The sequence below is a fragment of the Hypanus sabinus genome, chromosome 27 (genome assembly GCF_030144855.1).
Source record: "Hypanus sabinus isolate sHypSab1 chromosome 27, sHypSab1.hap1, whole genome shotgun sequence".
Taxonomy (NCBI): domain Eukaryota; kingdom Metazoa; phylum Chordata; class Chondrichthyes; order Myliobatiformes; family Dasyatidae; genus Hypanus; species Hypanus sabinus.
The window spans coordinates 3,559,303-3,584,919 of record NC_082732.1 but is presented as its reverse complement, the minus strand read 5'-3'; the positions used below and the strand labels follow the sequence as shown (position 1 = coordinate 3,584,919).

Here is a 25,617-nt window from a genome sequence, read left to right as displayed (position 1 = left end):
GAAGACCGCTTTGCCAAGCACCTATGCTCCATCTGCCAGAAGCTGGATCGTCCAGTGGCCACATGTCAATTCCACTTCCCATTCCCCTATATTAATCAATGGCCTTCTCTACTGTCGTAAATTAGGAATGAAATTAATAGTTTGGCTATGCAAGAAATCAGGAAAAATTTAATGTTCTGAAACAGAGACATTATGACAGTGGATATAAGTCTATTAAAATACTGGCGTGGAAGCTGGCAGAAAATACAACTCATAGAATTAGGAATCCAAGATCAAAAATGATTTAAAAAAACAAGCTAAGTGAAATTCAAGAAGCTTTTGAAGTGTTTTACAAAACTTTCAAAGTTATTTCAAAGTTCCAGGGAGAAGAATAACCCAAACAGACACCTTCCCGAATTCTCTAGAGTTACCCACTTTAAGCGAAGAACAAAATAGAACAATGACTGCTGACATAACTGAAGTTGAACTAAAAGCTGCATTTAGTAGGCTTAAATTAAGCAAGTCATCAGGATCAGATGGGTATACCGCAGAGTGGTACAAAGAATTTAAAAATGAGTTAATTCCTGTCTTACTCCCCACACTGAACTGGGTTCTAAAAAAAGGCACAAATGCCACCCAGCTGGATAGAAGTGATAATCTCAGCTATACCGAAAGAAGGCAAGGATAAAATGGAATGCGAGTCATTTAGACCAATCTCCAGTCTTAATGTAGGTTATACATTATGGCCAAATGATTAGAAGAGTTTCTACCCATACTGAAACATAACGATCAGACAGGTTTTGTACAATACTACCAAACACAAGACAATATACTAAGGACACTTCACATTATGGATCATATACAAAAAAATAAAATCGAAGCAATAGTGATTAGCGTAGATGCTGAAAAGGTGTTTGATTTCGTTAATTGGAATTTTCTTTCCAGAGTTGTACATAGTTTTGGTTTCCACGACACAATTATTAAAACTATACAGGCACCATAGGACAACCCTACTGCTAGGATTAAAATCAATGGATATTTATCAAATAGGTTTACCCTAGAAAGGGGCACGAGACAGGGTTGTGCATGGTCCCCGCTACTCTTTGCATTATATCTGGAACCGTTAGCTCAATACATCAGACAAAATGAAGATATCAGAGGAATTACTATTAAAGGGACAGAGCATAAATTGGCCTGATACGCAGATGAGATTTTGATCTATCAAGAGTAATCAACATACTCTTTACCTAAATTGATGCAATCCTTTGAACAATATGGTCAATTATCAGGATACAAGATCAACATAGATAAAACCCAATTACTTTCATATAACTATAGCCCACCAAGAGAAATTGAAAGTAGATATCCCTGGGCATGGCAAACAAGAGTCTTTCAAATATTTGGGCATGATTATGCCGAAAGATTTGGCAAAATTATCAGAATGCAATTATCAGCCTATATATAAAAAATTAAGGAAGATCTTCCAAGATGGAACCTAATTCCTTTTCTCAGTCTCAGTTCAAGGATTGAATCAATTAAAATGAATATACTGCCCAGACTATTATATCTCTTTCAGACCCTACCAATAGAGATTAATCAAAATCAATTCAACAAATGGAACAAAATGTTATCAAGATGTATTTGACAATGTAAAAGGGGGGATGGGGCCTACCTTCTCTTAGAGATTATTATTTTGCAGCACAGTTGAGAGCTGTGATAAGTTGGTGCAACCTACCATATGATGCTCAATGGAAAAACATTGAGGAGGGGATACTTCCCATCCCCATACAGGCAATTTTGGCTGCTAACAACCTACAAAGGTACATAAATACTATTGATAACCCATGGGTGAAATGGACTCTTAAAATATGGAAAACTATTATAAAAGAATATAAACTACAATAGTGGTCACCAACCTTTTTAAGCCCAAGATCCCCTACCTCAGTTTCAGTGAAAGGCGAGATCGACTAGTTACACGCATGTGCACCGGGGGCAGAAAAGACTGGAAGTAAAACCCCACAACCCAGAAGTACCAGGGATACCCACCCTTTTTTGCACCGCGGACCTGCTTAATATTGACAATATTCTTGCAGACCGGCTGATCCGGGGGGGGGGAGGGGTTGGTGTTAAACGCAACCAGAATACACCGATACAGGTTCCTTATGTCCAGTCTATTCCGCAATTTTTTTGCGGCTCTCGGCACTTAGTTTCTATCCCACTTGCTCACGTTATTTTCCACTGATTTCTCAACGCATTTGTCTTTAAGTGCGAGGTGCTTGGACTCAGGGTACCGAAGCTGTTTTGAGGGCTTCATTGCCTTGGACAGCCTCCCAGTCCGAACTGCAGCCTCTGCCCGCCCATCGCCAGACACCTTGGCCAGGTGCAGCTGGTCGTGGGTGGGGTGACAGGACGAGGTAAGGGCCGGAGGTCCCCATTCCAGGGCCGCAGTGGTCGCAGTCCAGACAGAGTGACTGACTGAGCGAGGAGTGTGACAGGCCCGCGCCCGACCCCTTGTAGGATCTATCGGCCAACAAAAGTTTGTTTTAATAGATTGCAGCGCGGTAGCTGCTCTGATACTTACGAAACCTTGAGCCCGAATTAGGTCTTCTGCGAATACTTTAGCACCAGCTTCCCCACGAACATTCAGTGTGGCGAACAGGTTTAGAGGCGATGCTCATCTGGCCGTGCTCTGGGCCCACAGCAACGGCACTTCCCGCCGGCCGTACTCCGGGCCAGTATCATCGGCAGTTCTCGCCAGCCTCGTCAAGCGAACACTGGCATGAGGGTATCACTGTGCTTAGATGACTGATGACCCCGCGTGGGTTCAAGTTCAACAGTCAGCATGACAGGGAATGAAGAAAAGTGCAGCTGACTCATATTGTTTCCTCGTGGCTCGGTGGTTGGGGACCAGTGAATTACACTGTGTAGTGCAGGGGAGCTACATGCCATGCGCACTGGACAGAAAGAACAGAAATAAAACCGCACAACCTGGAAACAATCTCTCAACAGTATTTGTGTATTTATTTTTCATTCCTTTTGATATCTACTGGGAAAGTCGCAAAGATCGACGGGTTGGCAACCACTAAACTAGAGGGAGATACTGCAATTCTTAAATGGTGTGCATATGACTCAGATTTTACACCGAATAAACTGGGTGCTAGATGTAAGGACTGGACAGGTAAAGGAATAACAGTTCTGTGCAATATAATGAAAGAAGGAATACTGTTCAGTTTTGAAATGCTTAAAGAGAAACACTTATTAGAAAAAAATACTTTTATCAGTATTTACAATTGCGACAATATGTTAATAGGACGGTTAAAAATGAAACCAAGGCAAGGACATGCCTGATAGAGCTATTTAGAAAAACATATAATTCAGATAACAGTAGTAGAATCACTTCAAGCGTGTATAAGGGTTTGTCAAATCTTAAAACACATTCGACTTCATACATTAAAACAAAATGGGAGAAGGAAGGAGGGAGAATTATATCTGAGGAAGAATAGACAATAATATGGAGGTATCAATGGAAGTGTACCAGTTCACAGAAATGGAAAAACTTGATAGGATATTTTATTACACCCTCGCAGAAATCCCATTCTGGTAACAACCTCCCTGTTTGCTGGAGAAATTGTGGAAATCAAAATGCAAACCATTATCATATTTTCTTGGAATGCCCCATTATCAAAGACTATTGGAGTGGGATACACAATGCCCTACAAGACATCTTTAAATGTGAAATACCCTTAGAAAGTAAGACCATATATTTTGGATATATACCTCAAGAATGGTTGAAAAGAGATAAATAATTATTGAATATACTGCTGATGGCTGGCAAAAAGACTCTTACTAGGAAATGGTTATCACAGGAGAGCCCAACCTTAAATGCACGGATGGAAATTACAATGGATATTTACAAAATGGAGAAGTTAACAGCATCTGTTAATCATAAATTAGAACAATTTGATTCATAATGGGAAAAATGGTTTAACTACAGAACACCTCATAGGCCTCATTTTATCCTCACAAATCAATGAATATGTTGTAAAAAAAAATCACTCCCTACTTGTCCACAGTTTTCTTCTTTTGCTTGTTCTTTCTTTCCTCTCTTTTCTAAAAGTGTATACCTCAGATAAATATTATGTGGAGATTTGTGGCATATATGACTTGTGTTGCCTTTAAGGCATTTGTTTAGTTTATTATGTTTTTGCTTTAGTAATTCGTTTGTTATCGTTTTCTAGTTAAAGTTAAGGTTGTTTAAAGTAAATTCGTTGTCTGTGATATATCGCGGCATGCGATGACGTCACACCTGGTTACGCCGTGTCTTGTGGGAAAATACCAGTTTGGAGAAACGGGAAGGAGGGGGCTTATGTGTGTGCAGGATCAGCACGAGAAAAGTTTTCTTTCTACGCACTAGAAACATCAGTGAAGCAACGCCGTAAGTTCATGAGATAATCAATATGTTGAATTCAAAATGTTAAAGCTGATTCTGTTAAAAGTAATGATGATTGATAAAGTTTTTTGTTATTTAAAGAGTTACGGATAGTTCGTGCTGAAGTATATTTAAAGCCAGTCGATGCCGTAGGTAGATTCTGACTGTATGTTGCACTTTAATGTAATATAGTTGTTGTAGTTTTACTTTTGCAAGTATTTATGATGTAAATATGACGGCAAGAAGGAAACAAATAATGTATATATTTCGTATTGTTTTATCAACAGCTTTCACCATATGTTAATATGGAAGAGTGAACAGTAAACGGTTAATCTTACTGGGACCGCCTCATTGACTGGTTTATGCTTGGTGTTTAGTTCAGAGTTCTTTTACACCTGTGCGAGAACACTACATGACTATATATTTGAAATACATCTTATGGAAATGTTTGTTTGATGATGAACTTCAATAACAAATAAATTACAAAAAAAAGGTACCAATTTGAGCAAACATTCAGTTCACCATCTCACATATTCCATCACTGTGTTCCAAGGCTGTTGTGGGCACTACTTATAAGCAGCTACTTGCCAAGATTGCTAGGAGAACACCTATATCTACTCTGGAAATTACAGAATTTACATGACTTTGCCCTTGCAGAAAAATTAATGCGCTTAATACTCCCTTGGTTAATGCGGTGCAAGGACTCAGCTACTCCTAATGATCAAACTGAATATCCATGAACAATTTGGGATATAAATCAGCAACACATCAGGTTACATTGAGATCAAAGTATATTAGCTCTCCTTTAAAGCTCTGGGAAGACACTCCAATACCACAAGATTGGTTTGATTACAGCCTTACGTATGCCTATTTCTGCTAGGAGCTTGACTATCAACTGACTTTCTAGTTCTCTGCCAACCCACACCCTTTCATCCTATACCCACCCATATCATTCTGTTTGTGAATGTCCTACATTAGAAGTTCAGACCACTCTCCTTAAACAAGAAAATTATATTTATTTGGCAAAGAATGAAGCATCAATGACTAGCCCTGTTTGTCTCATCTCAACTTCCACCCCCAAACCAACTCCATTACACAGCAATCATTTTGGATGATTTCATGGACGATCAGCTTTATTGACTCTGAACTGTGAAGTTTCTTGGTCGCGCTAAGTGATGAACACTATACACTTATTTCCCTTGGAGGAAAGAAAGTTAGAACATGATATTAACCTAATATTACACATAGTTAAAAGTTTGAAACATTCTAAATTGAAGTGTGCTAATAAAGTTTACATTTCATAAAATGTTACTTCAAGTTAATTTCAAGCCAATAAACATCCACTTAAATCAGTTATGAGTAAGCTAAATAGTAATTTAGAATGAGCATGGAAGCACAGGTCAAATTAAAGTAAAATGCTGACTACTCCATTCAACATTCAGTATGTCATGAGATAGATCCCTCATTGTTTATGAAGTACTGCTTTACAAAATATGCAATGTTGAAATAGGCTTAGAAGTAAGCTGAAAAATACTGTCCTTGAGTACTGGAGAGGCATAATATGATTAGGAATAGTCAGCATGGCTTTGTCAAAAGGAGGTCGTGCCTTACGAGCCTGAGTGAATTTTTTGAGGATGTGACTAAACACATTGATGAAAGTAGAGCCATAGATATTATGTATATGGATTTCAGCAAGTCATTGATAACGTACTACATGCAAGGCTTACTGATAAAGTAAGGAGACATTGATTACCCAAGGGGACATTGCTTTGTGGATTCAGAACTGGCTTGTGCACAGAAGGCAAAGAATGGTTGTAGACGGGTCATATTCTGCCTGGAGGTCAGTGACCAGTGGTGTGCCTCAGGGCTCTGTTCTGCGACCCCTACTCTTTGTGATTTTTATAAATGACCTGGATGAAGAAGTGGAGGGATGGGTTAGTAAATTTGCTGATGACACAAAGGTTGGGGGTGTTGTGGATAGCGTGGAGGGCTGTCAGAGGTTACAGCTGGACATTAATAGGATGCAAAAGATAGGCTGAGAAGTGGGAGATGGAGTTCAACCCAGATAAGTGTGAGGTGGTTCATTTTGGTAGGTCAAATATGATAAGAGAATATAGCATTAATAGTAAGACTCTTGGCAGTGTGGAGGATCAGAGAGATCTTGAGGTCTGAGTCCATAGGACACTCAAAGCTGCTGCTCAGGTTGACCCCGTGGTTAAGAAGGCAAACAGTGTATTGGCCTTCATCAATCGTGGAATTGAACTTAGGAGCCGAGAGGTAATGTTGCAGCTATACAGGACCCTGGTCAGACCCCACTTGGAGTACTGTGCTCAATTCCGGTTGCCTTACTACAGCAAGGATGTAGAAACCATAGAAATGGTGCTGAAGAGATTACAAGGATTTTGCCTGGATTGGGGAGCATGCCTTATGAGAATAGGTTGAGTGAACTTGACCTAATCTCCTTGGAGCAACTAAAGATGAAAGGTGATAGATGTGTACAAGATGATGAGAGGCACTGATCGCGTGAACGGTCAGAGGCTTTTTCCCAGGGCTGAAATGGCTAGCACGAGAAGGCATGGTTTTAAGGTTCTTGGAAACAGGCACAGAGGAGATGTCAGGGATAAGTTTTTTTATGCAGAGAATGGTGAGTGTGTGGAATGTGGTGGCGGTGGAGGCAGAAACAATGGTCCCTTTTAAGAGACTCCTGGATAGGTACATGATGCTTAGAAAAATAGAGAGCTATTGGTAAGCCTAGGTATTTCTAAGGTAAGGACATGTTCAGCAGGGCTGTAGGTTTTCTACATTTCTAAAGTTGAAAAGCTAAGAGCAAATTTGTAGATTTGAAAATATTTCAAAATAAAAATTACAATGATTTAATTATGAAGAGTTGGACAATACTAAGTGCTGATGATAACTAAAGGAAGTATCTAGGTGCACATCAGAACCAAGGTGTAATATTCCAGGAAAGATGAAGTGGTACTAGTGTTAACCCATTGGTTTTTTGCTGTTTGTGGAATTGATTAATGGGAAAACTATTTTCCAAATAAAATACAAATGATATCACTCTAATTATTAAAATGAAACATTATTTTTCAACAGTGTTTAGAAACTCATTTGATTCTTTTCATTTATGATTTTAAAAAAAACCGAATTGATATATAACAGAATCACCTGATAAACTTCTTCCATTCTTCAACAAAAAACTGGGAAACAACATAAAGAACATCAGTCTCCTGGAAAACAAATTAAGAAACTGTAAATAAAAATATCACAATATATTATGTTACATTATTAAATCAAGTTAGTCAAAGCAGTTCATATTCATCTTTGGAAAAGTATGAGAAATGAGGCTGTATGCTAATAAAAACATTAGCCAAGGTAGTTATAGATAGTATAACATATTCTTGAGTAGTATTTTGCTAATGATCAATATTATTGCTTATATTCTTTTTGTTGCTGAAAGTCTGCTGTTATCCTGGTTGAATCCAGTGGCATTTAACAAAAATATGCCGGAATAGCTCAGCAGATTAGTTAGCATTTATTAAGAGAGAGTAAGTGCTTCGATACAATAAACTTCCAACAGCATTGATCTACAGTTGGCCTTCCTTATCTGAGGGTTCCACGTGCACGGATTCAACCAACCGCAGATCAGGAAAACCTGGAAGATGAGCATTGTTCACCTCGTGTCTCGTTCGTTTGCTACTTGTGAGCGAGAGGAAGGAGTTTAAGGCTAGTAAAAGATGACTGGCTAGCTATGTAAAGCTCTACAGCCTCAAGAACTTAAAGCTCACGGGAGAATTGGGATCGGCTGATGCCGAGGCGGCGTCAGCATTCCCAGAAGAGCTACGATGGTTGCGTCTGTACTGAACATGTGCGGTGGAATTGAACAGTTTGGGTAACTGCTGCCATTTTTAACGGGATCCCACCACTAAACACAACTATACTTCCCTCTTACTCACTGCTTTCTGCAGGGATCACCCTCTATGAGATTCCTTTCTCTATTCCTCTCTGCCCACTGATCTTCCTTCTAGCACATCCCTGCAAGTGGAAGAACTGCTAAATCTGTTCTTTCACCTCCTCTCTCACCTCTATTCAAGGCTTCAAACAGTCCTTCCAGGTGAGGCAACACTTCACCTGCGAGTCTGTCATCCAGTGCTATGGTGAGACCCAAAGTAGATTGGGAGCTAGTTTTATCAAGCTCCTTTGTTCTGTCCACAAAAAAAAGGAATTCCAAGGGGCCAACAACTTTAATTCCACCGCCCATTCCCATTCTGATATGGTGGTTCATTCCCTCCTCTAACTGCTACAAAGAGGCTACTCTTAGGTTGGGGGTACAATACTTCATACTCCTCCAACATGACAACATGAACATCAATTTCTTTAACTTTTCCCTCCCCTCTTTTAGAATTCCCCTTCTGGCTCCCCTCTTACCCCCTTCTCTTCTCCTCCCCAGCCTATTATCTTCATCTGGTGCCCCTCCTCCTACCCCTTCTCCTACGGTCCATTCTGTACTCCTATCAGATTCTTTATTCAGCCATTTTCCTTTTCCATCTCTCAGCTTCTCACTTCATCTCCCACCCCTCACCCACTTACTTTCTCCTCAGGTGGTTTCACCTATCATCTTCTACCCATTTTCCTTTTCGCACTTCTTCCCCCATCCTTTCATGTCCTGATTAAGGGTCTTGGCCCAAAACTTTGGCTCTTTATTCTTCGCCATAGATGCAGCCTGAGCTTGCAATCATTACAAGAAGTTGTTTATTGGTGAGGCAGCATGAGCTTTAAAGAGCTTAAGGCTTTCTGGAACTTTTCAGCAGATTGTAATCATTGCAAAATGTTGTGCATTGGTGAGGCAGCATCAGGGTTAAAAAGAGCTCAGGGTCTTTCAGAACTTTTCAAAGGTCTACAATCATTGCAAGAAGGCATTTGCTGGTGAAGCATTATGAGGTTTAAAAAGAGCTTGGGGCTTTCAGAATATTTTGGTGGGCTACAATCATAACAATCTCTCAGGCACTCAGCAAGGGCCAAGAAAAAGAAGCGAGGTGTAAACAGTCTGGCCATTGTTGGAAGGGCAGTTGTTAGAGACACCAGGCTTTGGCTCAACAGGCTTAGTTGAGAACAAGTGCAGTCTATAAATTAAGCTTGAGAAACTGGAGGTATAACAATTGTAGGCAGGATGGTAGTTAAGGCAGAAGAATGCTCTTCCTTTGATCTGTGGGATTTCAGAGTATCTCACAGTCTCCCTGATGACTCCATCTGCAGGAAGTGCACTCAACTTGAGCTCCTGACTGACAAGGTCAATGAATTGGAGCTAGATGTACTCAGGATCATTTGGGAGGCTGAAAGCCTCAGAAATGAGACTTCTACTGAGGTGGTCACACGCAGAGTGTAGGCTCCAGATGGGCCACCAAGAGAAGGAAGGACAGTATGCAGTCAGTTTGGGACTATTTCCCTTAGCCTGTAGCTATCTCCCTCAGCAACAAGTATACCTGTTTGGATACTGCTAGGGGGCACAGCAACAGCAGCCAGCGGCTGGCTCTGAGGCTCAGCAGGGAAGGGTCAGGTCAGGCAGAGTAATAGTGAGAGGAGACTCAGTAGTTAGGGGATGGAAGAAGATTCTGGGGCTGCAAAAGAGAGGCCAGGATGCTGTGTTGCCTCCCAGATGTCTCAGAAAGACAGAGGGTACACATTGGTTCCAATGACACGGGTAGAAAGGATGAAGAGGTCCTGCACAGTGAGTATAGGGAGGTAGGGAGGAGGTCAAAGAGCAGGACATTCAAAGTATTAATCCCTGGATTACTCCCAGAGCCACATGCCAGTCAGGTTAGGAGTAGGATGATAATACAGATGAATAATTGGCTGAGGAAGTGGTGCAGAGGGGGTGCAAAGTTTCAGGTTTCTGGATCATAGGGATCTCTTCTGGGGAAGGTACCACCTGTACCAAAAGGATGGGTTACACCTGAACCTGAAATTGTATAGAGAAGACAGGCAGGTAGTCAGAGGATGTGGTGTGGCTCTGTGGGTTAAAAATGAAATCAAATCTTGAGAAAGAGGTGACATAGGAACAGAAGATGTAGAATCCTTGTGGGTAAATGATGGAACTGCAAAGATAAAAAGACACTGATGTAAGTTATATAAGACCTCTGAACAGTAGCTAGGATGTGGGATAAAATCACAATGGGAGATAGAAAAGGAATGTAAAAAGGGTAATGTTACAATAGTCAATATGCAGATCCATTGGGAAAATTAGGTTGATGATGTATCCCAAGAGGGGTAATTTGTAGGAAGCCTATGAGGTTTTTTTTTTAAAAGCAGCTTAAATTTAAGCCCACTTGGGGAAAAGCAATTTTGGATTAGTTATTGTATAATGAACAGGATTTGATTTGGGAGCTTGAGATAAAGGAACTGTAAGGAGCAAGTGATCAAAATATGGTAGAATTCACCCTACAGTTCGAGAGGGAGAAGGTAAAGTTGGATGAATCAGTGTTACATTAAAGTAAAGGAAATTACAGAGGCACAAAAGAGGAGATGGGCAAAGTGACTGGAAGCGGAATTACTGTGGAACTGCAATGGCTGGAGTTTCTGGGAGCTATTTGGGAGGCACAGGACAGATACGTCCTAAAGATGAAGAAGCATTCTAAAAGGGAAGATGAGGTAACCATGGCTGACAATGCAAGTCAAAGTCAGCATAAAAGTGACAGAGGGCATACAATATAGCAAAAATCAGTGGTAAGTTAGATAACAGGGAAGTTTTTAAAAACCAAAAGAAGGCAACTAAAAAAACCATAAGTGGAGAAAAGATTAATATGAAGATAATTTAGCCAATACTGTAAAAGAGGAAACCAACATGTTTTTCAGATATATTAATAAAAAAGAGCAAGAGTGAATATCAGACCACTGGAAAATAACAATAGAGAGGTAGTAAGTGGGCACAAAGAAATGGCGCATACAGTTAACAAGTATTTTGCATCAGTCTTCAACTGTGGAAAACACAGCAGTATGCCAAAAATTTGAGAGTATCAAGGGAAAAAAGTGAATGTACTTAGTATTAGCAAGGTGAGGGTGCTTAGGAATCTGAAAGGTCTGAGGGCAGATATGTCACCTGCACGAGATGGACTACACCCCAGGGTTTTGAAAAAGGTGGCTGAAGAGATTGTTGAGGCATTAGTCATGATCTTTTAAAAATCACTAGATTCTGGAATGGTTCTGGAAAACTGGAAAAATGCAAATGTTACTCCACTCTCTAAGGGAGGGGGGTAGAAGAAAGGAAATTATAGGACGGTTAGCCTGACCTCAGTGGTTGGGAAGATGTTGGAGTCCATTATTTAGAATGAGGTTTTGAGGCACTTGGAAGCATACAACAGAACAGACTGAAGTCAAGGGGAACTCTTACACAACAAATCTATTGGAATTCTTTGAGGAAATAACAGGCAGGATAGACAAAGGAGAGTCAGTGAGTGTTGTTTATTTGAACTTTCAGAAGGCCTTTGACAAGGTGCCACATATGAAGCTGCTTAACAAGATAAGATCAGGCAAGATACCAGCTTGCATAGAAGATGGCTGACTGACAAGAGGCAAAGAGTGGAAATAAAGAGGGCCTATTCTGGCTGGCTGGCAGTGACTAGTGGTGTTCTGCAGGGGTCAATATTGGGACCACTTCTTTTCACTTTTTATGTCAATGGTTTGGATGACGGTTTTGTGGCCAAGTTTGCAGACAATTTGCAGAAGATAGAAAAATTGGTGGAAGGGCAGGTAGTGCTGTGAAAGCAGAGAGTCTTAGAAGACCTTAGATTGGGTGAATGGGCAAAGATGTGGCAGGTGGAAATATACTGTAGGGAAGTGTATGGTCATGCATTTTGGTAGAAGGAATAAAAACATAGACTATTTTTTAAATGGGTAGAAAATTCAAACATCAGAGGTGGATTCCCTAAAGCTTAACTTGCAGGTTGAGTTAGCAGTATGGAAGGCAAATGCAATGTTAGCATTCATTCTGAGAGGACTGGTACATTAGAGCAAGGATGTGATGCTGAGGTTTTGTAAGGCATTAGTCAAACCACACTTGGAATATTGAGCAACTTTGGGGCCCTTATGCAAAAAGGACGTGCTGGCAATATAGAGGTTCCAGAGAAGGTCCACAACAATGATTATGGAAATGAAAGGGTTAATATAAGAGGAGCACTTAATGGTTCTAGGCCTGTCTTCGCTGGAGTTCAGAAGAATGGGGGCGGGGGGTCTCACTGAAGCCAATTATGAAGGCCATGCATCTAAGCTGAGAAGATTCAAGTTCAAAGTAGATGGGTGAGGTCATTATTTTATTTTTTTTTAACAGAGAGCGGCGGGTGGCTGGAACACGCAGCTAGGGGTGTTAATAAAGGCAAATGTGATGGAGGCGTTTAACAAGATTTTAGGAACACAATGTGCAGAAGATAGGAATATATGCAGTTGTGTCGGCAGAGGGACGGGTTTAATAGGCTTCCAATTGCTAGTGTTATGAGTTTGGTCCAACTTTGTGGCTGAAGGACAAGTTCATGTGCAATACTGTTCTATATTTATCTGGCACATGGACACTCTACTTTCCATATGACTGGGTGGTCCTGACACTTGCTACATCTCATAAATGAAGTCAGAAAATTTTTAGATTCTTGTAATGATTTGCCAGAGTAGGGGATCTGTTTATGGGTAGAGGTTTTAAACAAAAATTCAACTCATTTTTGTGTCAGAAACACTAATCAAATGACTTCTACTTTATTTTGCTTTAAATGCTTGAAAATACTTTTTGGTGCCATTTATACACTGACAGTCTCTTCCTATCTTGCATGTAAACTGCATGTGAACATCCCGGAGATTATGCTAAACCAAAATTACGGTTTTTACTTATTTTATTTAGTTTGAGATACACCGCAGAACAGGCCCTTCTGGCCCAACGAGCTGTACTGCTCAGCAACCCTAACCAAATCACACAACAAATTACAATTGCTTCTCCCCGCCCCCATTCTTCTAAACTCCAGTGAATACAGACCTAGAACCACCAAATGATCTTTGGACTGTGGGAGGAAACTGGAGCACTCAGCGGAAACTCACACATGCGCTCACAGGAAGAAGGTACAAACTTCTTACAGAAGATGCTGGAATTGAATTCTGAACTTTGACTGTAATAGTGCGCTCACTACCACGCTATCATAGCGTCCTAAGTGTATAATGACTTTTAAGAATAAGAAATTCTCTGACAACCTGCATCATCAAATGATAAATAAACTAGTCATTCCTGGCATTGCTCTTTGTGGGATGTTGCAAATGCATAACTGCAACAGTGAATAGATAACACTTTAAACTTGAACTCAACGACAAAACTGTAAATGAATAGAATGATAAAGTTCCACATATAAACTCAGGTATTTCACAAGTGCTGTATGTTTTACACTGTTCTGATAAGAATCCAAGTTAATATCTTCTAAATGGAAAAAACAAGTTTCCCATTCATAACATTTTTAACGACATACATAATCACAATTTAAATCAGTACCATATTTCAGATACCAGTTGAGCAAAGACAGTAAAGATATCTGATCAAATCCTCTCACCTCAGGCCATTTGATAATGAGTGGTCTATTTTTATCTTGAAAAAGACACAGAAGTGCTGATTTCTGTTCATTGGCCATCATTTTGCTTAGGGTCTCATTCTCCTCACCTTCTTTTTCTAACACCTTTTCCACAAAATAAAAAGTTTGCTGTTAGACATAGGAAATCATAATCAATTAACAGAAATAATGGAAGGATTTGGTCAGTTAACTTGAGTAAAGAAGCTGCAGCACTGCATGGCAGTTTATTGTAGCTTGCAGTCTCATATTGTACCTTACTTTTATAATTTCTTGCATTATTTGCAATGCTTTACATGATAGATCTGAAGAGTTACTTAGTTTCAATGAAATAATTAAAAAGTTGTTTGTTATTCAGCATGTTTACTCCACTTGCATTCAGGACTGCTCAAATTACAGGCACTAAGGAGAGCTGACTCAGAGTGATACCCGAAGTGGGACCATGATAGGAGGAAATTTGTTGCTAAGATGGAAGGAATTGGCATTGAAAGAGGAGTGGCTATATGTATTGCCATTATGTCTGACTCTGGGTATCCTAGAGATTGAAGAAATTCTTAAGGCCATGGAAAATCAACAATAGGTAAGATTTATGTAGTTATTCACACAGAGAAAAAAGTGACAGCTAACATAAGAACATCAGAAGGATTAAAAGTTGCAAGCGAGTTTGAAACACTTAAAGGAAAAAGATGTCGAGCTATGGGACCACTTTGCAACAACAGAAAGCTTGATGAACGAATTGGAGTCCTTGCGTCATACAGCACAGAAACAGGTCCTTACCCCTTATGTCATGTCAAACATCAAACACTCATCTGATTTACCAGCACTTGGTCTGTGTAGCCTTCAATGCTTTGATGATAAAAATATTTGTTCTGTGAATATATTAAGTATTGAAAAAGAACCTGCCGTAACCAGCTTCTCACACAGTGTGTTACAAATTGCCACCTTACTCTGGGTGAAAACATTTTCCGTCAGATCTCCTCTAACATTTTAACCCTTCATCTGAAATATATGGCCTCTGAGTGTTCAGATTGGATAAAAGAAAGAAACTTCTGAGAGTAGCTACTATTAATCAGAAGTATGCAGTTAAGCTACAATATCATAGAATCAGAACTGTACAGCATAGAACTGGGTTTTTTGCCCAATCCTTTTGCCTACTAACACTATTCCTATTTACCCACATTATTTCTATCCTTCTATACCTTGCCTATTTATGTGTTTAAATGCATTGTAAATAAAGCAATTAACTGATTCTACTCCCTCCTCTCACAGTATATTTTAAATATCAACCACTCTTGTAAAATCATTTTCCCTTCAAATCCTCTTTCCTCTCAGAAAAATGGCTACACATTAGTATTCTATTTCCCCCTGCTGGGGCTCCACTTTGGGTATCACTCTGTAGGTAGACCTCCTGAGTCCTGAATGTAAGTGGAGTAAATTTACTGAATAAGAAACACCTACGCAAGAGTAGCAGAACTGGGACTTTTCTCTTTAGAGCGTAGAAAAATGAGAGGGGACTTGATAGAGGTCTACAAGATTATGAGAAGCACAGATAGGGTGGATAGCCAGTACCTGTTTCCCAGGGCACCAATAGCAAACACCAGAGGGCATATGTACAAAGTTAAGGGAGGGATGTTTAGGGGAGACATCAGGGGTGAATCTTTTACACAGAGGGTTGTGAGTGCTTGGAATGACTTGCCGGGGGTGGTGGTGGAGGCTAAAACATTAGGGGTATTTAAGAGCCTCTTAGACAGGCACATGGATGAAAGAAAAATAGAGGGTTATGGGGTAGTGTGGGTTTAGTACTTTTTTTTTTAAGGATTATATGGGTCAGCACAAATGGAGGGCTGAAGGGCCTGTACTATGCTGTAACGTTCTATGGTTCTATGGTACGCCCTCTTGTTTTTGATACCCCCTACTAAGAGAAAAATTGCTGTATTACTTATGCTTCTCATAATCTTATATACTTCTGTCAGGTTACCATCAATTTTTCTTCAATCCAGGGAAAATAAGCTCAGCCTGTCCACTTTCTCCCCATAATGAAAGTCATTCAACTCGGAAAACATCTTGTGCTTAATCCAGTGCAGTAACTTATGGGAAGAACAGGTGGGAAATGAACAGAAAGAAAATAACCAAGCAAATCAGGAGTACAATAATTCAGAAGTTGGTTGTCCTGATGTAATAAAAAGTACCTATGCTGACCATTACCATTCAAAAAGGGGAGATGACACAGAAATGCTGCGTCAAAATTACAGAGACAAAGAGCCATAATCCATCCATGACAGGAGTTATCAAGGAAAGGAATACTTTAAACATGTGGTGGAAAAGTACTGTGGAATGACAGGAGTGTGATGAATGTATAAATGGAAAGCAAAGAGTAATGCATCCCACAAACAACATGAAAACAACATCAGGTATAAGGGAGGACCAGACATGTAAGGACTTGTGCAATTAAGAAAAGCTTCAAGAGATGTGCAAAGTCTTAAATGGGGAGAGATATGTGAAGTAATTCACAATTAGAGTCATCAGTTGCACTGAAAGGTTTTGATGAAACTGCGTAAAACCTACTAGCTGCTGCTTTGTTTGGATGGAGCGCTTCTGGCTGAACTTCAGGAGTGCCCAGTCCCCCAGCCCATCAGCCCATGGTAACTCAGGATCAGAGAAAACAACATATTAGGGAAAACTTTGTATGTAGGAAAGGCCATCTATTGAAGACCAGAATAAAATCTACCCAGGAATTAGTCTTGTAAAATATACACCCAAATTGAATAGACCCAGAAGCAGATACTGGATATACAGCCTACATAAGGATCAACTGGAAAGCTGGAAGTGGCCTCTGAGATAAGTGAATGGATAGGATATCCATAATCCACCCTGACACAAGGGGATTGAAAAATGTGGAATGCACAGTCCCTTAATATAATTGACATGAAAATGTGACACTTGTGGCCACTTACTTCAAGAAAGGAAGAATACAGGAGCAAAGGAATCAATCCAGGGTTACAGGTACACAAGGAGAAATATACACTTGGGCTAACAAGATTTTTAAAAACTCATTTCAATTGGGAGAGAAATGAAGAGTTAAGTTAAACTTCTACTGTGATCACCACACTGGCATCTTCATAGGAGGTTTTGGTGAGGGATATGCCCTCCGATACTATCAACATAGTGAAGCTGGTGAGTGGAGGGTGGTGAATCTGTTCTGATTATGTGCGTGACACCATCAACAAGTAAATATGGTGGGTAGAGAGGACAGAGGCCAGCATATGACAGATTTTGATTGATAATGTCTATTTCTTCTGGAAATTGACATTATCGTGCTTTAATCAAGGACATTTTTTTCAATTGAATAACTGATAAAATCCTGTAACTAGATTCCAATCTAACAAAACTGATGAATTTTGATGTTCTCTTCTAAGGAAATATCAATCTCACAGTGCAAGAAACAACAAATAATTTTACAATTTCATTTACTACAATCAAAATTAAATTTAAAAAAAAAACTATATATAGCTATTACCTGACACTGGACACAAGGTGAGTGATAATGTATGAATTCTGGTGATTTGGGGAAATAAGCCTTTAGTCTATGCCATGTTTCATCAGAGACAAGTCTTCTTTCACTTTCAGATGTGCATAAGTCACCTGTTGAAAAGATTTGTAAATTATTCAATATTTTTGTTTGTTCTGTTAAATTTCAGACATAAATGTTTCTCTGTTCCTAAAAATCTTTCCAAGTCTATAAGTTTCCTGACAGTACAACTATTGCTGGCAGAATTTCAGATGGTGACAAGAGGGCGCACAGGAGTGAGATACATCAACTAGTTGAGTGATGTTGTAGCAAAAATCTACTACTCAACAGTAGTAAGACCAAAGAACTGATTGTGGACTTCAGAAAGGGCAAGTCAAGGGGATACACACCAGTCTTCATAGAGGGATCGGAAGTGGAAAAAATGGGTATTTTCAAGTTCTTGGGTGTCAATATCTCTGAGGATCTCTCCTAAGAGATATGGTATGTCACAAACGACACTCACAAATTTCTAGATGTTCCATGGAGAGCATTCTAACTGGATGCATCACCATCTGAGGGGCTATCGCACAGGCTCAAAATAAATTGTGAACTTAGTCAGCTCCATCATGGGCACTATCCTCTCCAACATCCAAGACATCTTCAAGCAATGTCTCCAAATGGCAGCATACATCAGTATGGACACTCACAATGCTGGACATGCCATCTTCTCACTGCTATCATCAGGAAGGAGGTACAGAAGCCTTGAAGGCACACATTCAATCATTCAGGAACAGGTTACTCCCCTCTGCCATTTGATTACAATGTAGAATATTGTTGCACAAGTTCATCAATGCGATGCTCTAGGCCCATGCACCTTTAGCAATGAGAAACAAGGGAGTCAGCTGCCAATTCATTTTGTCAGCTCCTCATACATGAAGCATCCTGTGCCTGCATTCAAAACATGGGTGACATTTAAGTTTGGACTTGTAAATGGCATGTAACCTTTCTATCACACAGTGCCAAACAATGATTATATTGAACAGGGACTCCCAATTGACAAAGAGTGGCACTACCATTGACAAATAACAGTAAATCATTAACTTATATGACTGGGAAAAAAAATCACAGATTTTAAATATGTGACCTACTGTTAATATTTAAAAACAATTGTATCATACCAGTCTTCAGACATATCTCTCTCTGTGGACTAAATCTAATGTACTAAGTAAAAATTGAAACCAAACTACAAAATCCTATTTTGGTTTATAGGTGAAGGAAGAAACGTAGTCTAATTTCTTCTTACTATCCTACAATAAAGAATTTGACTTAGCAGGCTAATCTTAGACTAAATGGCTTCCTCATTTGCCACTCAATTCTCTCAAAGGTTATATTTCCAGTCATACCCATATCCTGTATAAAGCAACAGTCATACTTAATCATACTGTTTCTTATTATCAACCTTTTATCAAATCCTTGTTCAATTTCATTTCATCATCAGCTTCAATCACTTTTTCCATTGACAGCTTCCATTAGCAAAGTAAAATAATGACTAGATCTTTTGTTAAAGACTTTTAAATCGATGACTTCGAAAAAAAGAACCTCTTGTGAGAGGAACTACTTTACCTTTTTTTGACTTTGTCAAAACCTCATAATTTTCAAAACTTACCTTTTACACCTCCCTGCTTCGAGAAGAACAATACTAACTTTTCCCAAATTTTTCTGACTGGAGTCCATTACCCACAGTAGTATTCTGATAAACCTCCCACATATTTTCTTATGGCTTTATTTACTGTACAATCAGATGTAGATTGAAGCCCAGTCATTTTTGAAGTTGTAGCAGGCTGCTTTCATATCCTGTACATCTGTTAACTAATAATCCTAATTGTTTTCTAATCACCTTATCATCCTTCTCAACACCTTTAGGTGTTTGTATAAATAGCCATTCTAGCTTTTCTGCTGATTTTCAATTTCCAAAATCGTATCAATAACATGCTCTCTTTCCACATTAATCTTCCCCAAGATGAATTATTTAACATTTCTTCACACTCAATTTCACCTGAAAAGTCTTCGGTTCATTCCATTTGTGAATGCCATTCTGGCATATTCATTGACATTCATCATCATTATGGTTTTCTTATTATCCCTATACCACCTTCAACTTCATAGTTTTGCTCACTACACTGAAGTCCAGGTCATAAACAAAATTAGATAAAAACAATGGATACAAAACTGATCCATTGAGAATTTCACTGTGAAAAAAACTTTCAGTTAGAGAAACATCCATCCACCACTGCCTTTCGCTCACTATCACTGACACCATTTTGTAGTCATACACCCACTTCCCTGAAATTGCATGGCTTCAATATTTGAAGGTAGTCAGACAGTAGTATTTACCTTGCATTAGCCATTTGAAAACCTTCTATTCACCATCACAGCTCCACTTAGATACAACCTCATCAAACAAGTTAAAGCAGTCAAGCATCAACTGTAATAATTGTAATAAACAAAATTATAAAATCAATATTATTGAATAACTCTTGCCAATCTAAATGAGTTAATTTTCTTCTGATAATAATTTTCATTACTTCCCCATTAATTTGAGAGACACACGAACATACTTGGGAGTACAAAGGGCAACTAGACAACAAAGTTTGATAATAGTGCTGATAAAATGCATCAGTTCACATTTGCCTCCCTCATCCATCTTTAAGTCCATCTCACCAAAATATTGATAGCTCTGCAGCCTGAGTCTGCCTTCCACACTATCTATAACTCCGCCAATCTTTGTGTCAGCTACAAATTTATTTATTGTGCCTCCCACATCCACGTCTTTTGTGTATAGTATGAACAACAAGGATCCCAACGAAAATCCTGTGAGATTTGCCACAAGTAACCAATTGCACAGACAACCCTTAACCCTCTCTTTGTCTCCTATTGCCAAGCAAATTCTGGATTTAGTTTGCTAACCTGCCCTGGAATTCATGGGCCCTAAACTTTAGGACCAGTCTCCCATATAGGATCTCACTAAAGGTTTACATATGGTCCATGTAAACCACATCACTGCCCTGACCTCATTGATATACTTTATTACTTCCGCAAATAATTCAAATTGATTAGACAGGCTCTGGCATTGACAAAGCCACTTTGGCTGTTTTAACTATCCTCTGCCTTTCCAAATAATCAACCTATAAACTTCACTAGTTAAGAAAATATATTTCATTAAGGTCAAGTAACTATTGTGTTTCATCAGACCCTTATCAACAATAACACCCAGCAAGTTACCACATAGAATACTTCAACAGAAGTATGAAGGAACAAGGCTGCTTCATAGAACAAGAATAGCTCAGGATTAAAGAGAGTAAAGTCAGAAATTTACAAGAAAAGAATTTCACTGTATTAAATACTTCTTAATTACCATGTGGACAGACAAGGTCTTCATTGAAATTCAAGTCCTCGCTTTCTTCTTTCTCTCCTGGTACTTCATCATCTCCTTCAACAAATTACAACATGAAGTGAGCTCTTCAAAAGGTACACAACAAAAATGTCAAATAAACTCAAATCAGTTTATGAGTATAGATTAAATTGTTACATAAACAGTACAACTTCTGGTAAACAATCTAAATTGAGATGATAGTGATCTAACATAAGCCATTTCTCAAAACAAACTTTTCAAATCACCAATTTTTGTTATAATTTTTTTTTAAATTTAGAGATGCAATGTGGTAATAGGCCCTTCTGGCCCAATGAGCCCGGTGTTGACCAATCACACCCATGTGCCATAGGAGGAAACTGGAACACCCAGAAAAAACCCATACAGTCACAGGGAGAACATACAAACTCCTCACAGAGAACCGGTGCTGTAACAGCGCCGCGCAACCACTTCGCTACCAGCCATCTCAAGGAAGCTTTGAAGGGTTGGTCTCATTTTTTGGAATACAATCCTACATGAAATTCAGTTTGAAAGAGATAATCAATTGTTGAAGATGTAAATCTTTGTTAATGAGATTGTAGTTTACGATATCCTTAAAGAAATTACTAACATTTTAGTCTATGAAGGTTCTCAGCCATCCAGGTCATTATATATCAAGCAGCAGTAACTCTAGACACCTGGACTTGCTATGCTATCTAGAATATATTTCGCCACTCATCCAAGAGGCTTCTTCAGTTCTGATCCATGGCGAGTACTTTTCCAGCTTATAAACTCTGAGTTGTTTAAAGGTATAGCAATCATATGAGGGTCATTAAGGTCACAGAGGTAATGAGAGGGTCATTAGTCGTATCTTTGCATGAATGGAGGTGTAAACTGTTGTGGAGACATCAGGGTAGAGATCAAACAGGAGGAAATCTGCAGATGCTGGAAATTCAAGCAACACACACAAAATGCTGGTGGAACACAGATGCTGCCTGTGTTCCACCAGCATTTTGTGTGTGTCGGGGTAGAGATGTTAGGACTACACTGTAAGTAGCTAATAGGTGGTGTCATACCTATTATGTTCAGGGATGGATTTTCCAGTTTGACAAAGATGGCTTCTTTAACCCCTCTTCCAAACTACCCGAATCCTCTTACTTGTTAGCCCTCTTACGTTGGGCCATCAAGACTCAGCTGTAAATCCACACCTAAAGGATAAGGGACACTCCTTTGATGATAACAATGTGCACATTTTGGACAGTGAGGACAGGCAATTTGAACACAGCAAGTCCCATTGCCTTGATTTACTAGTGCTTACTACTTACAGTATTATATCTTTTAAAGTTTCTCATTCTCTGAACAAAGTTTAATAAACATACACATGGCAATTTGTCATTTAAAGCATTTATTATGGCTTTGTTCAAATGGTGACACTTATATCAGAAACTATGAGCTCCAGCCACACATCGGCAGATAGTGCCGCTCTCTTGAAATTGGTAGAACCAATTTTCAGGAATATAAAATACACTCAACTCCAGAGTAAGATGTTATGCATTGGCAAGATATCTAATTTCTTGTTACCTGACTCTTCTGAAAGAAACATAACTTCTTAGCACTTCGGTAATAATCCTCCTCATAGTCTCCTTCATATAGCCAATGAATTACCTTATATTACTTACACAACTGAAAAACAATTTACCTTTTTGCAGAGCACCCACATTCTCTGCAGGCATCACCCTTACCTTCCTGCTGCCTGTTACTTCAATTCACCATCTCTTTTTCACTCTGATGTCTGTGCCCTCCTGATCTGTTGTTTATGAGGCCTCTGCAGGCTTGAGAACCAGCACTTTATCTTTTATCTGGGAATGCTGTAGCTATAGTATAAAATTCTCCTACTTCAAGGTAACTGCTTTCACCTGCATTTGTGATACTAGCTCATCAGTTTTTCCCTTTAACGCAATTTGACAGGTCCTGTAGACAAATATATATATCATATTACCTCTAACTACCCATTAAAACCCAACCCCACAGCCACCTGGGCCTCACAAATAATCCCGTTGACCTATCTATGCCTGACTATCTTCTCTACAACTTAAAACTAATCTTCCTACCCCACCTTCTCCAGTATCTTTGACCAGAAACATTAACTCTGTTTCTCCTTCCAAAGATGGTGCCTAACCTGGGAATGTATCCATCATTGTTTTGCTTCAGATTTCCAACATCTAGTCCTTATGATATATATCTATCCCAGCACTGGAAGGCTACTCACTAAGCTCACATATGCAAATACTACTACAGTTCAGCTGCAATAACTGTATTTAAATGAAAATGATCATATACAGGCCTTAATATTTGTTTCAGAATTTATCCCTAATCGGTTAGCTAAATTGTGGTGTGTTAGTTTGGTGGGGGGAGAAGTTCTTCTCATTAAAATAAACACTAGCCTACAAAAGCACCAAAACCCTATCTCTAATCTAACGAAGTACTGGCAAGCAGAAAGAAATTGTTATTCCTCCTGTGTTTTTCTTTACTGCGTTCAGGTGAACCAACACATTATCTGCTCATGTCTGCTGTACAACATAATTTGTGCAAGAGAGTACTAGTTGCAGCCTGGGAATTAAGCTGATTATATTAATAGATTCTAAAGTTTCTGAGCTTGGCAACTGTGGGTATAAGGTATCTATGAAGAAAGAGTTATTTATTTTGTTTGTAAAAGAAAAGCTGCTACAAGCTAGATTGTACGGAAAATTTTTAATCTTACTTTTCCAGTGGTTTACCTTGTAGACATAGGACCAGAAAGGGAAATTACCTTTTAATATTTTTCTATTTCCTTATGGACCAGGATAAGTGTTCTGCTACCCACACAGAAACCATGGGCCAAGAGAAAATCTGCAGGTGTTGGAGATCCAAGCAACACACACAAAATATTGGAGGAACTCAGCAGGTGAAACAGCATCTAAGGAAAAGAGTAAACAGTCGATGTTTCAGGCCGACAGCCTTCATCAGAACTGTATTTAGTGTGTGTTGCTAAGAAACCATGGGACTCCAATGACAGGCTATCCTCTTCTTCATCTGACTACTGCGCATTTCTGAACCTTTACGTTCTTAAGCTCTTCCAGGCATCTGGCAGAGTGTTCTGCAGCCAGTCACATGCTCTTTTTTACTGGTCAACAAATGGTGCCATTTGGATCTAGGCCAGACAAGGAAGAGCAATTCTGCATTTGCCTTAGCTTCCTGCATTCATGGCTGATTTTTGACATCAAATTGGCTTAGGCATGCTTAGTTCTTCATATGTACTACCTCCTGGAATACCAAAAGGCAAATGTTGTATTTTGTATCTTATCATCCTGTAGCTTGGAAGTGAAACTATATGACTGAAACTATATAAACATGTTGCAAATTTGGGTTGCACCATAGCACATCTCAGCTGCATGGCTTGATCTTTACCCTTCCCATCCCATCACCTATTGTGCCTTTCAGCGATCTCTTTAATGGCTGACAAACCAAAGCAGCTAAGAGGCTGTAATTAACCTAATTATAATCAAGGTATCATTCAAAGAAATAAGTTGTGAACAAAGTTTTCACTCTATAAAAGTGCATTGAGGGAATCAGGTAATTTCGAGAATGAGAGACATTAAACTAACAGCTCTACATGGAGCTTAAAGATTACACAATATGCATGCCTTCCAGAGCCTTAACTTTTAAGTGAACCATTAGCATTAAACATCTCCAGAAACCAATCAAGACTGACAAATTCCCATAGCATCTGAAAATATTATAGTGAATCATCAAGAGTTTGTATCCAATGCATCGCAAAAGGCAAACATGCAACAGTGATGTTATTTACAAATTTCCTACAGGAAGTTGGCTGCGTAATTTTTGTAGCATCTATTTCCTCATTTTTCCTCAAAACAAACTTAATTAGAATAACCCTGCTTGGAAAAATACCTTTGACATGCAAATTGTTTGGACCTTCACCATTGCTTTTCCCATTAGTGCGACTGGAATCATTTTCTTTTCCATCCAGTTGATCGAGTGCTAGTTGGCGCCAGCTCCGAAGTGAAGTTTTCCCCACCCAGTATCCTTCATGGCTAAGAAAGTCACAGAAATTGAAATCTAATATATTCCTTAGCTTAAAAAAAACACTTTACCATCAATTCCTAGGTTTGTAATCCTGACAGTTAATATGACAGTGGATTCAGTGGGGAAAAAACTCAAACCATTCTAGAAAATAAGAAAAGCTTTCAAATCAGAGAACAAAAATGGCAAGTTTTAAATTTATGTAGAACATTAGATACCATTAGTTATTCTGCCGAATCTGCTTAATTTTCATTCCATTGAAAGCACTAGAATGAGATTATGTGGGTTTGTTAGTGGGCAGGGAACCTGCTGTGCAAGACTGCAATCAATGTGGTAAGATTATATTTTAACTATCTGTATATGTTGTGTTTTAGCATCACTGAACTATTTGAACAAAACCGCTAAAGATAATTAAATAATTTTCTGCTCTACATGCTAGTCTTAAAAATGCATTAATCATCTCTCTAGTTGGCTGTTTTGCTCAGCTTGTATCATGGTCACAGAAAAATCAAGAGCAACATTTATGCCATGCATAACTAATTCCTGCCTTGTTTTTAGGAAAAGCACATACATCAACACATTAAAAATTCTGTATACAACAAGCATCACACCATTATTC

The 25,617-nt window shown here is 39.0% G+C and overlaps 1 protein-coding gene across 10 annotated transcripts in view; it reads right to left on the bottom strand.

Annotated features, from left to right (window-relative positions):
• The window catches only part of usp48 (ubiquitin specific peptidase 48), a 242,993-nt gene that overhangs the window by 44,074 nt on the left and 173,302 nt on the right, over nt 1–25,617 (bottom strand). For 6 of the 10 annotated variants that reach the window (XR_009508155.1, XR_009508157.1, XR_009508156.1 and 3 more), the window contains exons 14-18: nt 24,867–25,009; nt 20,925–20,999; nt 17,519–17,643; nt 13,987–14,109; nt 7,580–7,641 (exon numbers count right to left, since the gene is read on the bottom strand). Coding sequence is in view for 3 of the 10 variants with exons in the window: in XM_059951677.1 (XP_059807660.1) it covers nt 7,580–7,641; nt 13,987–14,109; nt 17,519–17,643; nt 20,925–20,999; nt 24,867–25,009 (528 nt within the window). In the remaining 7 variants the exon portion in view is untranslated. Of the gene's footprint in view, nt 1–7,579; nt 7,642–13,986; nt 14,110–17,518; nt 17,644–20,924; nt 21,000–23,738; nt 23,875–24,866; nt 25,010–25,617 lie in introns of those variants that run through there. The other 4 variants (XR_009508160.1, XM_059951678.1, XR_009508161.1 and 1 more) reach the window with 4 other exon arrangements.